At 49.7% G+C, this 14,921-nt stretch overlaps 1 protein-coding gene across 2 annotated transcripts in view; it reads right to left on the reverse strand.

Moving 5' to 3' along the window:
- The window catches only part of IGDCC4 (immunoglobulin superfamily DCC subclass member 4), a 135,153-nt gene that overhangs the window by 19,311 nt on the left and 100,921 nt on the right, over positions 1-14,921 (reverse strand). For both annotated transcript variants that reach the window (XM_078599874.1, XM_078599873.1), the window contains exons 5-7: positions 7,969-8,103; positions 5,440-5,595; positions 2,986-3,396 (exon numbers count right to left, since the gene is read on the reverse strand). In XM_078599874.1, coding sequence (XP_078456000.1) covers positions 2,986-3,396; positions 5,440-5,595; positions 7,969-8,103 — 702 coding nt within the window. The remainder of the gene's footprint in view (positions 1-2,985; positions 3,397-5,439; positions 5,596-7,968; positions 8,104-14,921) is intronic.

Raw genomic sequence — 14,921 nt, forward strand, 5'->3', positions numbered from 1 at the left:
CAGAGTTGTTTCTTTTTGTTTGCATTTTGACTGCTTGTGTTGTGGTTATTGCAAACATGATGCCTTGTATAAAGGTGTCAGTTTTGTACCAGTTTAAAGGGTAAAACCCTACTACTAAATCCATTGTTATTACTACTATTCAAATACCTTGGCTGCATTGGGTTTCTATTTAAACTCTCAAATGCTATTCGATAGACTCACTCACTGGCGCGCCACGCAAAGAGCATACGCTTCTATCGGGCCGACACTTTTCCAATTAAAGGAGAGAAAGAAAACGTGTGATTACGCATTTCCTTTTTTTTCTCACCCTAAAACAAAGTGTGCATGTGTTTGTGGTTTTTTTTCTTCTTCTGTGGGAACAGAAGCAGCCACATTTCCTGGTCGGTGACAGGGAATGAACGCGGGGGGAGTGGGGAGCTGCACTGGTGCATTCAACACCCAATCGAATTCACATGCTAATCCACCATAAAGCACCATCTGTCCCTTCTTAGCAATCGTCGACGCAACACACACACCAATTTCAGTGTACATATTTCTCTTTCTTTCTCCGTAATGATGTCAGGGCTTTGCTCGCGCAGCGTGATGTTTGCTTTAAACCCTCGGCATTAAAAACAAAATAAAAGGCCTCTGGAATTTGGGGGGTTTTTTTCCTGCAGGGAGTGACGCTGCGAGCGCTAACGCAGATGCTGCTGCCGCTGCGTATGAATTACCGGGACTTTTTTTTCACGCCTTACGCTGCCAGGTCGGGTTTCTCCCGACGTTACTCTTCGTGGATTCGCGTGAGGTGTTGATCTCGCGCTCTCTCTCCTCACCATCGTCCCGATGGCTGCGTTGTGACTACAAGAAATCGTGTTTATTGTAAAATCCTCCACACAGTGCTCCCACTCGGTTCGGAAAATGTACCAACGTGCTTCTTGGTCCTGCCCAGATGTTCATCGTGTATATATATAACCGTTATTCAATAATTCTAGATTTGAAGCTTTCGTGACTGCAAGGATTCATACTCTTAGGTTTTTTCGGTAAAGTCACGTAGGTAAAAAAATAATAAAATAAAATAATAACAAATGAAAATAAATCAATTAAATCACGACGTTTCGGAGGCAACACAAGTCTCCGTCTTCAGGTGGGACCGTCACAGCTAAATTTACTGTATCAAGTGAGGATTTCTCCTCACTTTTACTGTCTCAAGAGGACGTTATTCAATAATTTAATTCGCATGTGTTCTGCATCAATTATTCCTACCGCTAAAGATTGTCTCTCCAGTGCATAGCATCTTCGCGGTTGTGCTATGCAGCTCCGATGTGTCTTCGGGTTGTACCGCGTGTTGTTTGGCATGATGTCCGACGTTTCACTCCGCGTGGAGGCAGCTCTGTCAGGAACCGTCCAGGAACATCGGACAGCCAGGACATTTGTCTTCGATGCCTTCTACCTCCAGTACCGCTTACTGGAAACACAGTGACCGCTCTCTCAGATGTGCTGCATCTCAGTCAGACTTACCACACTCCGATGAAGGAAGCCAGTAGACAAAACAACGTTTCGTGTTTGGCTTCCAAAATTGCATGAAATGGCAGCTCTAGAACACCTGGGTGCTGCTACCCGTGGGGAAATGAGCAAATACAGCAGCACCTGGGACCCTTTCTAGAAGCCAATCACTATCCACCAAATTAATAGGATAGACGTTTTTCTTAACCCCTCCCTCCCTCTGGCGTTGGCACCATTCCCTGGGCAGGAGCATTGGGGATGCCCCTGCCTGAACACATCGTTTTCAAGCAGAAAAGGCACCAGTTATCATATATCACAGTCCAGCGGAGGAAATAATTCAGTGTTATTTCCTCTCCCGTTGATGTCCGTTGTTGCGTTTTGCGTCGCGCGTTCGTGTACTTGTCCGTTCTCGCACCAGGGGTGGAGATAATAACCTCCGAGCTGCCCTTAATTTGTGCTTTCTCCGCAGGCCGCATTTGATCGATAAAACGAATGCGAGAGAATATCCTCCACGCAGTCCTCAGACTCGCGTAGACTCGTGCGGGCTTGTGCAACAATAAATTGCGTGTTTAAACGATTGTGGTTTTTAAAACTCCCAGTTCTAACGCCCCCCACCCCCCCCCCAGTGTTCTCCCCCCCACCCCAGCGCACCCCCTGCCATGGTTTTAGATTTTTGGCGATTACCAATTTCTTACATTCATATGCAAATCAAGGCGATATACACTGATTACTTGGTGATGCTGCATTGACAGTGGTGGACAAGCACGATTAACAAAAAACAACACATTCGTCAACAGCACGAGCTTCAAAGAAAAATCATACAATTAATCTCTCTGGCAGAAGAAGGGCCATTGCCCGAAACATCACCGATATTTTTCTCCCTGTTAAACGCAGCGTTGTTGATGAATGTGTTGCGTTGTTTCCAACATGCGCTTGCGTGGACCTGACAGTTGTAATCGCGGAAAGCTGCACTGCGGGGGGTGGCCGGGAAACGCTGATGCAACCCGCGATGGGTGTATCCCACGGGTTGAACAGCCCGGACTTCGTTGAGCCGAGGGTTCCACGGAGCCCATGATTAATGTATTCCTGGGATGTGCAGCCCACGGAAGTTGTTGCAGAGGACTCGTGCGTATCCCAAGGGCCACACAGCCGCGAGCTCGTGTAGCCCAAACATAGCGGGCCTGCAGACTACGTCGCTCCGTGCAGAGACACTATAGCCGAGGAGTTGGCTGTCATCTGAGCCAGGGAGTCGAACCATTGTGTGTGTGTGTGTGTTAGACGCTGCCCCATGTTCTATCCCCTCAGCTAGAGTGCCTCTACTCCGACACTACGAAACTCTGGACCGGATTCAACATAAAGTGTCTCATCAGCAGAGCCAGGCTTGCTCGAACCAATGCTGGTGAACCTGCCAGATTACACAATACACAACTCATACAGCAGATTACACAACGCGCGATCATTTTTTTTTGGCGAACACAGGCGGGGTCGATCGCCGTCACTCACCGACGGCCTTCTGGTAGTGGATGGAGAACCCGATGATCTCTCCGCTGTGCTGTTCGGGCCTCTCCCAGCCGATGACGAGCGCCACGCTGGACTGCACCGTCGCACGCAGGTTGCGTGGCGGGCCCGGCAGGCCCTCGCGGATCGTGACGGTGAGGCGAGCCGAGGCGCACGCCGAACCCACCCCGTTCTCGGCCACGCACTGGTAGGGCCCGGCGTCCTCGACGGCCAGCTGGTTGATGACCAGGTTGTGGTTGTTCTGGATGCGCACGCGCCCGTTGGAGAGGATGCGCCGGCCGTTCTTGAGCCAGCGGATGACGGGCGGCGGCTCGCCCTCCACCTTGCAGATGAAGCGTGCGGTGCCGGCGCGGGCCTTGCTCAGCGTCTCGGGGGGCTGCGTGATCGCGGGGGGCACTGGGGAGAGAGGGGTCGGCGTGGCGCGCGGACCGCAGAGACGTCAATCGGTCAATGTGGACGTTTGTGATACACGCACAGTCATTTGGTTTAAGATGCATTTTTCTCCGTAAATATAAGATCAAGCACTCGCCAAACTGCTAATGCGGTGAGTACAATCCATCACACACTGCCTTATTTTTTTTTAAGATAAAGATAAACTTTATTTAAAACATTAATTCCAGAGTCATGTCAACCACCAGAGGGAGCTCACACAAACAGCACCACCGCCGTGAAGACAGGAGTTTGAGAACACAACACGACAAATCGGAACACATTCAACCGTCTGTGAATTGCACTGCCAAATGTCCCCCCTTTCTCCACGTCTCCTCTGGACAAGCGCCATTTGAGTTTGGTGTGCCGAGGTAGCGCCTGGCAGTTCGTGTTGTGGCGGTTTTGGTTATCGTACAAGGTTGTTGCTGCCCTGTCTACATCTGCGCGACAACAACAAAAACAACCAGGGAGGGGAACGTAATTCCAGCCACTGCGATTTTTATGGCAAAAGCAGCCTCTCTATTATCTCGTCTTACTCTCGAAACAAACAAATAGCAAGTACAGTTTGAAATGCAATCCGTTAAATAGTGGGCCGGTGGGAACGGAGACATTTACGTTGCATTGATTTAAAAGCATTTAATTGTTTATGAGTATTTAATAATAATATAAGAACATCAATAACGCTCTTTTTTTTCTGACCTTACTGAGTCTCAGGACTTTTTTGCCAAGAGGGTCCTGCATTGGGATGTTTGGCCAGTTGCACTCAGAGTGCTGCGTACATCGCGCACTGCTCTGACCACTCCAACCACAGCTTCCCATATCATGTACTCCACTCACTCCCCAAATACTCACACACACACATTTATAAAGACAAAGATGCCCCGTATAGTCTTCACGGACTGTTGGAGCAAGTGCTGTTAGCGAGCCCCGATTCAGGACGGCACATTGCAAAATGGGGTTGTGTGGCCAGCATCAAGCTCAGCAACCTTTATCTCCCCCGTGCTGAGGTTTAAACACTGCACCGGGTACTCATTTCATGCCGAGTTGACCCAGGGGATGCCCAGAACCAATTCAGTTAGTAAGTAAAACTCAGTTTTATGTAGCACCATTCACATAAGGCCTCACAGCGCTCAACGACACAATTCTGTAAAACCACTCAACATTAAAACTAAAGAGTAAAACAAACCTAAACAGACGGATATGCAAGAGAAAATACATTAGTTTTCAGATGAGCCTTAAACACCTCGACTGACGGAGCGTCCCTGATGGACTGGAGATAGACATTCAACAAACGAGGCGCCTGACTACTGAAAGCTCTATCACCCATTGAATGCAGATTTATCCTTGGTATACATCAGATGTTATAACCCCTGATGTTAGCAGTATGCCAACCACTATACGGCGACTCACCACACTCACACGCACTCACTCACACACGCACATTCATATAAGACACATGCAACTGGACACGCTCTCTTTCCATATTGCTTTTGGCTGGCGGATGCGGCAGTGCAGTGGCACAGTGCACAATGGTGAAATGCGGTGGTGCGATGTTGTGGTGAGGGGTTTAGCCGTGGTGCGGTGTGTGTAGTGGCAGTGCGACACAGCGGTGTGGGGTGAATTGGAGTAAACTGTGCTCAGCAGCGGTTTGGTGCGGCACAGTGCGTAGCAACAGTGCAGCGTTGGTGTGGTGTGGTGCGCATCAGTGGCGTGGTCTACGTATGTGTGTCAGTCAACCCATGGCACCTGGGTCTGTCCCGTGACCTCTTGCCAGCGGGCATTCGATACTTCACGTGGCCTTAAAGTGCACGTAGCCTCGCACAAAGACCGTGGTGACGTCACCACCGCGAAGTGGCGAATGGCAGTTGTTTTTGTTGTGTTCGTTGAACTTCTTTCGCACCGCACGTAGCCAACCGTGCTAATGGGAGGGCGCGCGCAAGGCTGTGGGCGGCTTGCCAGTGTGTGCTGCGGTGCGATCCGAGTGCTTGGCGGCAAAGCGCCCGTCCCTACCCAGCACGGCTAGCTGCGCCGTGGCGGTGGTGAACTGCCGCGAGCCGAGCTTGTTGACGCGGCAGACGTACGCGCCGGCGTGGACCGCGCGCACGCGGACAAACAGCAGGTTGAAGCGGCCGAGCACCGCCGCGTCTGGGCTGATGGGCATCCCGTCTGTCAGGTGGTGGGGTGGGGAGGGAGGAGACGTGGGAGAGAGACGGGAACGCGTTCACTAGACGGGACTTTTCTGAGCGCCGGAGGCAGCTGCTGGCGTCGGAATTGGCACGTCTTGCGAAGCTACTCGGGAGTCAGAAAAAGGACAAGATCAGGAACGATGATACTATAGGAAAAAAAGTGTTGGTACAAAAAATGATTTTTTTTCTGGAAGAAAGCATTGTAGGAGTTTTCTTAAAGAAAAAATCCTCCAGTAATATGGACATGACAGACTTTGAGCATGAGCGTTGGCCACGATGGTGAAGGGAAAGTGAGGACAGGGAAAGCCGAGGAAAAAGGTGGATAAAAGGAGGACATGTAAGGCCGAAATAATTGGTGAGCCATTGCTCACGTGGCATGGACCCAGCTGCCTCCAAAGGCTGGGAAGGGATGATGATGATGAAGTAGCGAAAGCCTGAAATCGCAACGCAAGAAAAAAATATAATTCCACACCGAACCAAACATCAACAACAGGCAATGGAGGTCAGATCACAAAAATGCCTGCGCAACGCGTGCGTGCGTGCACGAGGGAATGATGATTGCTTATCGAAGGTTGGTAAACATGAAGAGCTGGTACGAGGATGTCATTATCGCCCTTAAGGGATAAAAAAACGACAACAAATGACTGCCTGCGCAGCAAACTGGATTTCTGCGCACTTGGCGGGGTGCATGCACGTCCTCTGGTACCGCGTCCCATTGAGTGGACGCAGCTGGAAGCTGTTGCTGCAGAGATGGCAGCTTTTCGAGTGGCGGTGGCGTATTTATCTTTGTACAAAGCAACGTTACGCTGGGGGCCACAGGCCGCCGAATGTGTTTTTTTCTTCCCCACGTTAAAATAGCTTCAAACGACCCGGACAACATGTCGAACAACACGTGGAACCAGCAGGACACACAACCGCGAAATCCTACGCTGTAGCAACCTCTTGCTGTTATATTCATTTTTACTCAGGCCTTCCTTGTACAAGAGAGACTTCTGGTCTCAATGAGCTATTACCTGACATTAAATACATTGCATTGTACTGTTTACATGTTTACTTATCATGCAGAAGCAGGCCAGCAAATCCCAGCTCATTACACATTTTTTTGGAAATGCAAAGAAGTTTAGAGGGAATTGACGGGATATTTGGAAAGATAAATACTTAACGGACTGGGAGAAAAAAAATACGCTAGTTATGGGTAAATTGATTCAATAATCCTTCAATACGACCAGCAATTTGCCTAATAAATTGTCTCAGGATATTAAAAAAATGTGAAATACATGAAAATACAATTACGGGTTAACAGCTGGCAAAGTGGGACCAGGGAGAGTGTATACTTTTGTCAATCATCACGAGAGTGTTTTCCCTCCTCTTAATTGCCGTCATTTTCGTAGAGTTTAGCCGCTATTTTCAACTGCACCGATTCAGCAGCCGGGCGATGGCGGTTTTGTAATGCCCAGCGATTAACTTCTGTTGGATTTACGGACATGAGCTTTTGTTAATTTGAGACGCCAATTTAAACCGGTATTTTAAAAAAAAACCTCTTTTTGTATGGTTTTCAATGTTATTCCAATTGTGCTATCGGCATCGAGTAATAAGAAGAAGTGTCCAGATTTATTGAATAGCAGTGCATGAGCCTTATGTTAAGAGTATGGCCTGCAGAAAGAGATATCACTGAACCGCTTGACATCAATTCAAGCGAACCTCTTATCCACTAGACTGCACCTTCACACATTCCCTTCCACCACAGATATCACATGACAGTAAAAGTGAGCTTTGTCATTTGCAGAATCTCAGAACATTTTTGCCAAATGAAGGGAGAGATCACGTTAATGTGATCGTTCATTTCTGAAGTCATTGGTGAAAAAATCAGCTCACTACACCCATTATAATCACAAGACACTTAGATCCAAATTTGAACCCAGCTAATCCAGTTGCTTGTTCAGTGCCCTTTCTCTTTCAAATCACAGTTACTGACTACAGGCCCAAAAGCCCAAAAAGCTAACAGCTTGTTGCTAACCGCTTGGTGTTTCATCCCTTTTTGGCTGGTGTTCAGCAACCGTGCTAAACAAAAACATGCCTTAGATAATCAGATTAAAGTAACCCATTGCTTGTAACGTCCCACTCCTCAAAACTGGAGGGATGTTTACCAAATATCCCCACTTGCTCTGAAAATTGGACCATTGCAGACAGTGACTCTTGCTTTGCTGTAGTTCACCATTAAGCGTCTTTGCAGGTTAAAGGCACCCACGTGTGTGAGACTAGATGGCAGAGTAATGGTTAGGCTGCGGGGTCTCAAAATGGACTAAAGTAATCGGCTAATCGTTCCGGCCGCACGGTGATTGACGGCACTGACCGAGGCGGCTCCAGGAGACGATGGGGTCGGGGGTGCCCGTCGCGAGGCACTCCAGCACGGCCGAGCGCCCGGCCACCACCGTCACGTTCTGCGGCCGGACCACAATCGCCGGGTCCTGGGACTCGTTCTTCTCTCCTGCGCACGCACGCACGCCGACGGCAGCGGTCAGCCGGGCGAAAGGTTTACGTAACCGGCAGCGACGGCTCGTCGATCGAAGTAAATAACGTGGGCTTCGTGGTGCAAACGCCAAAGTGTAACCGTGAGCAAACGGAGCTGCGTGAACCGAGAAGGCGTACGGACGAGAGCAAGGGAGCGCACTGTTTCATACCGAACGTAAACCGTGTGACACTTCAAAAGGTTCATTGCGTCATCTATACGAGCACACTCATCGTCCGCAGCAGCAGCCATGATCTATCCACTGCGCGATGAAGGTAGTGACCTCTTTGCTGTTGTAGTCGTTGCCATCTCTCACATTCTCGCAATGCAAACATCCGTCTAGCTCCTGCACGTGAGCGGATTTCACAGCTCCATCTCCGCAGTGCAGGTGACCTCAGGAAAGCTTACTCTTGACTCTCACTCTGTTGTTTGTCTCAATCACTGGAACATCATCCCTTCGAGCCATGTGCCCTGCTCAAGCCCTAACTTACTTTTATTAGGCCTCAATACGATTCCTTTAGATTTTACAGCAATTACTGCGTTGGGTTTCGCGGATTTGCTGTACAGGTCTCCGATATGCTTTTGTGTCGTACCGCGTGTTGTACGGAACGATGTCCGACGTCTCGCTTTCAGAAGGAGAAGCTTCCATCAACACGTGGAGCGAAACGTCGGACATCATGGAAAACAACACGCGGTGCACGCCGAAAAACACATCGGAGTGCTGCGCACAATTTCGTAAAAAAAGAAACCAGCCACATACTCGCAAAATAAGCAAGTAAATTTGGGGTGAAACAAAAAATAAAGCATTTAACTGTCCCATTGCTGATGCATGCGAGCAGCTCTGAGTGATGGGAAGCCACACACGAGGCCTGACGAGCGCTGAAAGACAGCTGTTTGCACGGCCGATCTGCAGCAGCAGCAGTAGCAGCAGCTTTTCCCTGAAACCCCACTCTTAACAGCGGGTTGCTATTACGCAACGAGCATAGCCGAGTGCGTGACAGCCTACATTTACGGCGTGTGGATAAAGCGCGACGTATCTGCACGGGAGGTCTGCACCGAGGGTAGGGGGGGGGGAGAGCGCTTTCGTGGCACCACCACACAAACGCCATGGCATTTGCGCGGTGGCAGACTTCGGTGGCCGTTAATAGGCCGTCTGCCTCGAATCAAACAGTTCAGGTCAAGTGGAGAAAACAAAAAAAAATGGCTCAGAGCCTTTTAAAAAGAGGCGGTCGGCAAAAACGTGAGCATCAAGCAAAGCAAGTCGTAAAAAAACATAAAGCACCACATCCAATTTGACATTCTCGCGCTGCGTACGGCCGTGCGTGGCGTACGCGCCTCGCTGCGGCACGCATCCCTGAAATATTTCTCGTCTGCATCACGGCGCCTGGTGAACAAAAGAGTGGCTTAATTGCTGCGTCTGCCTGTCAGGAGAAATCCTGCATGGCACGGTGAAGTGCCAGTCACATCTGGTCAGCAGTCAGCTGATGGGCAAGATATATACTGTCGCTTTTTAAATAAAACGTGGAGGGGGGGTGATTCAAATGGTTAATTCTGAAAAGGACCAAAAGCTCTATCTTGCCCACGAGCCCCTCCCGTCTGTCCCACAGCTGCCCACTTAAAGGCTGAACATAAGCATTTCTCAGAATGCACGGTTAATTTCGGGCACGTCAAGAGCCTTTAGGTACGCCTCAAATTAACTCCATTCAACAACGGAGGAGAGCGGCAGCAGTCGGCGCCCCGAGCAATCAACGACAAGAATCGTTATCAATTCACTCCTCCCCCCCAGAAAGCAAGAGCTTAGCTCGATAACATTCATAATCCATTTTTTCGCCAAGTAAATAACATACAAAAAATAACACTGACAGAGAGGCACGTCCACGGCAGCACTCAATTTCTCCTTTAACTCGTTTTACGCCGCACGTTCATGCCGCCCGGCGAAGCGAGCGAGCGAGCGGGCAGCCGGGCCTTGCTCGGCGGTTTTGGCGTGACGCGGGGAGACGCCAAAAAACTTTGGGCAAAATTCAAGGGCGTCAAACAGTTTCGCGTCGAGATCTTTCCCAGCGACGATGGCCTCCTCCCGTGTTACGGTCTCCCCCGCCACAGCGCACGTGAAACCCGTGGCAGGGCCGCGGGGCGATCACGGGAATGGGTTAATTAACGAGGCCCCAACGCCCTATTTGGGAGGGATGTTATCCACGCGGCTCGCGAAGGTCTTTGTTCGACGCCCGCCCGCTCGCTCGCTCGTTCGCCCAATCTTCCTCCCGTTCCTCGGCGGGGGCCTCACGTTGGCGGCACAGGATGCGCATACAAAACGTGCCCACAGATTGTGTCTGCTGACACGGAGGCAGCACGGTATCCGGTGACGACCGGGGCGGAGGCCGAAGCGTGGACCTTGACAGCCACTAAAACACAATGCGTGGAGGACAAACGGTATCGTGTCTCAATTTTTTTGTCACCCCCTCCCAAACCCTCCCCTCCCCCCACGACCATCCCATATCCCCCTCTTTCTCCCATACCCCTTCCCTGTCCGAGATGGGATTTTTTTCTTCTCTCCCTCTAACAGTCAATGAGTAATGGCAGCCATCTCGAGAAGGTCACTCTGACTGGCGACCATTTTCGTGGGCAAAGCATCATGGGAGAGTGACGGCAGGAGGAGCAGCATCTTCACGAGGCCCTTGCAAGACGGAGGTTTTACGCATCGCTCGGCGATGTGCTTTTGAGTTGCGCGCGGCACAAGCCGAACGCTCATCGGAGAGAGCCGCGTGGCACAACTGCCAAAAAGCTAAGCAGTGAAGGGTGATGTGTCCGTGTCTGTCAGGTGTCTGACGTCTGGTGCTGGTGGTGATTCGTGGCCGTCACTCTGAAATATACCGCCCAGGTCCCGAGTTGTATTTGCAGGGTGAAATGTGTAGGTGGTGTGGCCCTCCTCTAGGTTGATTCAACACAAATTGAGCACCAAGTGTCGTTTAATCATGCCTCAACTGGAGTGAGGGACGGGGTGTTAGCAATTAATAATATACGTGGAATAATAAAGTAATTGATTTAATATGGATTCTAGTCCATGTCAGAGAAAATTGGAGTACCCAGAGAAAACCCACACATATGAAAGGAAAACATGAAAAGGTCCATAAAGATGCATTCAGCAAAGCATTTGCTGTACTGCCACCACATAGCCAGCTCTTATCCTGAAATGTGTATAAGTTACAAAAACAAATATCCTGTCCACAGTGAGTCTTTCCTAGGTTAACAACCGTATCCATCATTATTTTTGTTATGAGGCCCAAAATGTGGTTCAACGAATCGTAAGTTAAATCTCAAACGGGGCACCTCCATAATGAGAACTACGGCTGATTAGGTCGGTCGGCGAGCGGGGCGGGGCAGGGCGACATTTAAAGTGGAGCATGCTGCAGCAATTATTTGAAAATTGTAATTGCCCATAATTACCACCGCCTTACAAAAAAAACCCACACACACACACAAACGACGATGTGCAAAGCAGGTTGAGTAACGTGGAAGCGTCGAGTTGCGGCGACGGCCAGCAGATTTTTTGCGGCGACTCGTGCGTTGACGGCGCAATAGGAAGACGTGGAAGTCGAGAACGTGCGCAAGATCGTCGGGCGGGCTTGGGCAAGGCGCGTCGGTCGAAACGACGATGGCCGTTGGTTGAGACCAGCGATGGCGAAAAGAGTGGAACGCACCGGAGAGGACTCTAGTCATTAAACACTTTCATTTTATTTTATTTGACCAATTAAGGCTCACTGACGTACAGTGCTCTTTTTTTCAGGATGTGACCTGGCCACAAATGATAGGCCCAATGAAGTGGCTTATCATTTGGAAATGTATAGCAGCCAAATAGCTATAAACACATGTTTGTAAATATTGGGGGGGGGGGGGGGGGAAACGAAGCACCCGGAGAAAAATCTTCTTGAGATGCACGCAAACTCCAAATATACAGGCGTCAGGGTTGGGATCGAACCCATGACATCCTGTATACCAGGCGAGGTAGTTAACATCTCGCAACCGCGGCACCCTTGTGGAGATTGAACGTTGAAATCGGCTGGGGTGTAGGCACTAGATGGACTGTGGCACTACAGGACCGTGAAATATGGAAGTGATTTGGGGAGACCTTCATCCAGCAGTGGAAAGTTCGTGGCTGATGATGGACAGATTGCTAGAGGAAGCGCAAGCGGTCACCCCCACACATGCAAAGACAAAGACTCTCTGGAAAGCCCCCTAGACTGTAAGGGCCAATTGCTGTTGGTGAGCACATACAAAATGAGATTGTGGCAAGCGGTATGCATGGGAGCCTTTTTCTCCCAGGTACTGATGTTTACACACCATCCCAGGTGCATCTTTAAAGCTTGACTTAGAGGAGGCCCAGAACATGTTAGTCATGGTTGGGAACTGAACTCCAGATTCATAAGATAGTGTGCCAACTATTGCATAACCACTCTATACACAAAATCGCATACATATGTACAACAACAACAGCCACCATTCACCACTAAGTAGCGGTGACATCACCATGGCGCCTGTGCCAGGCTAGGTGCACGTGAAATGCCGAAGGCTCCCTGACAGGTCGCAGGACAGAGCTCGGTGCCATGGGTTGACTGACTGGCAAATGCATCAGATGTGCCCCCTACTGTGCCAACGTGCAGCATTTTTAGCGGTGCTCCGCTCATTGTTGTGAGCACTGCTCCTCTGTTGTTGTTGGAGGGCGACTGCCTCCAACTGCCCAGTAGCGTCATTCACGAGCCTCCTCCATACATATATATACACACACACACACCACCTATATACACCCTCACACACACTCCTCTCTCACACACACTCCCACACACACACAGCACAACCCTCTGTGTCAACCGCTAACAAGGCAAAAGCACATGCTGCATTCAATTTGTATCCTCTCCTAGTGCTGACGACTGCCCTTTTTAGCTCTGCTTAAGATTCTGACATCAAAACGTCAGTAATGTTAATGTCCACCCTGAAGGCTAGTTGTCAGAGCCATCTTGGCTTAATTGCCTTCTTGATCATATTTATTTTGGGCAAAAATTAGTCGGCTCAGTTATTGTGTTTTTTTGCTTCGCGTTTATTCTTCCACCGCACCACCGATCAGCACAGTTCGATACGCATGGTGCTAAAGAAGTTAAACATATGTTGAGGAGTTCCCAGGACGCACTCGGAGACGCCAAAGGTTTATTAAGGGCTGTTACAATCTAACACAAGGGTACACAACTCCCAAGGGGTTAGGGGTCCTACACTGAGTCCTGGTCCCTGCCGGCTAGCTCCGGTCTCTCTCTCTCGTGTCGGATCGTGGACTCTGCCGACTCCACCGACCAGAGAGAGAAGCACCTCTACGGCTACCACCGGCTTCCTTCCAGACTCACTACTCGATCCCTCTCTACCCACTGGTTCCCTCTTCACCCTGCTTACTCTACCCATTCCCACAGTGACCCCGCTTTCGTCACAGAGTCTCCCTTAAGTACTCCACGAGACATGACGTCATCGAGCCGCCCAGCGCGCATGACGTCACGGCGCACTGGACGGCACACATGACGTCACGTCCCCATTCTACTCCTCTACACATACATACATACTGATTTCAGGCGGGGGTTGCCAGCCTTCGGCTGAGGGCACCGGCTCCAGTGGGCTTTGCTCACAGGGGTGGAAGAGGTCACCTGTCATGTGTCACGTGTCCTCGTCGTGTGGCCGGCTGACTTGACAGTCTTTATTTAAACAGGCGAGATGCCATACGGAGATGCAGATCTCCCTTCTCAAGGGGAGAGCTGGACAGGTAAAGTAATACAGGGTAGGATGTGTGCTTTTTGGAAGGTCGTATACATTTCGGAAAGCCACGGACGCCGACATCTTTGAGAAAGCGAAATACATTTTGGATCTGCTCTCGAGCTTTTCCAAACAACTTAATGAAATCAATTTAACTTGAAAAAAGTGAATTGAAAACCCCGTGTATCGTCAACAAACAATCTACACTAAATAATCAGATTTTTGTTTTGGCACCACTTCCACAGCAGCGTTGAGATAGACGATGGTCCTCATGCCCTGAGGCCTGCAGATGAATTTGGACTCCTACCTAGAGGCAGCAACAATCTCCCACGGCAGGGAATGATACCAACAAAACTACCACCCAGCAAGACCCCTCGCGGCTCAGGACAGGACCCTGGCAGCGGTGCTAGAAATCCCTTCTCCGCACGTCCCAGTGGATGTCTGTCGTCTGGAGTGCTCTGTTTCCCACCGTAGACCCCTCGCGCACCCAAGCCAAGTGACAACGCGTCACGGTCGATGACGTAAAACTTGAAAGGATATCCCGTTGGCTGCCATCGCTGGCACAAAGCGTTTGAAGTGGGCTCTTTGTCGGCGCGTTCAAAACATTTAAAATGGATTTTCTTTTGTTATTTGTAAATGACAAAAGCTAAATATTTATGTAGCACTACAGAGTCCTTGGCCTTTTTTAAATAGCCGTATGCACAATTGAAATGAGTTTAATTTGCATGAATTATAAAAAAAAAAATACCAAGCTACAATTGAAACACGTGTTTAAATTCAAGGCTATTAATTGAAAACCAGATTGAGTGCTTATGCAGCTCTTCGCTGAGTGACTGACTGTCCCGGATGTCACACACGGCGTTCACCTTGAGCAAAATTAAACACCTGGACATTAAAAACCGCCGCACTCCCTCTAAGTGGTAACGATTAAACTCCCCCTGCGGAGAATCGATGAACTCTCCTGATTTGGTATCACGATTGCATTCGAGAATTGATTCTTATCTCGTCGC

The sequence above is a fragment of the Lampetra planeri genome, chromosome 13 (assembly GCF_965212315.1).
Source record: "Lampetra planeri chromosome 13, kcLamPlan1.2.h2, whole genome shotgun sequence".
NCBI classification, from domain to species: Eukaryota; Metazoa; Chordata; class Hyperoartia; order Petromyzontiformes; family Petromyzontidae; genus Lampetra; species Lampetra planeri.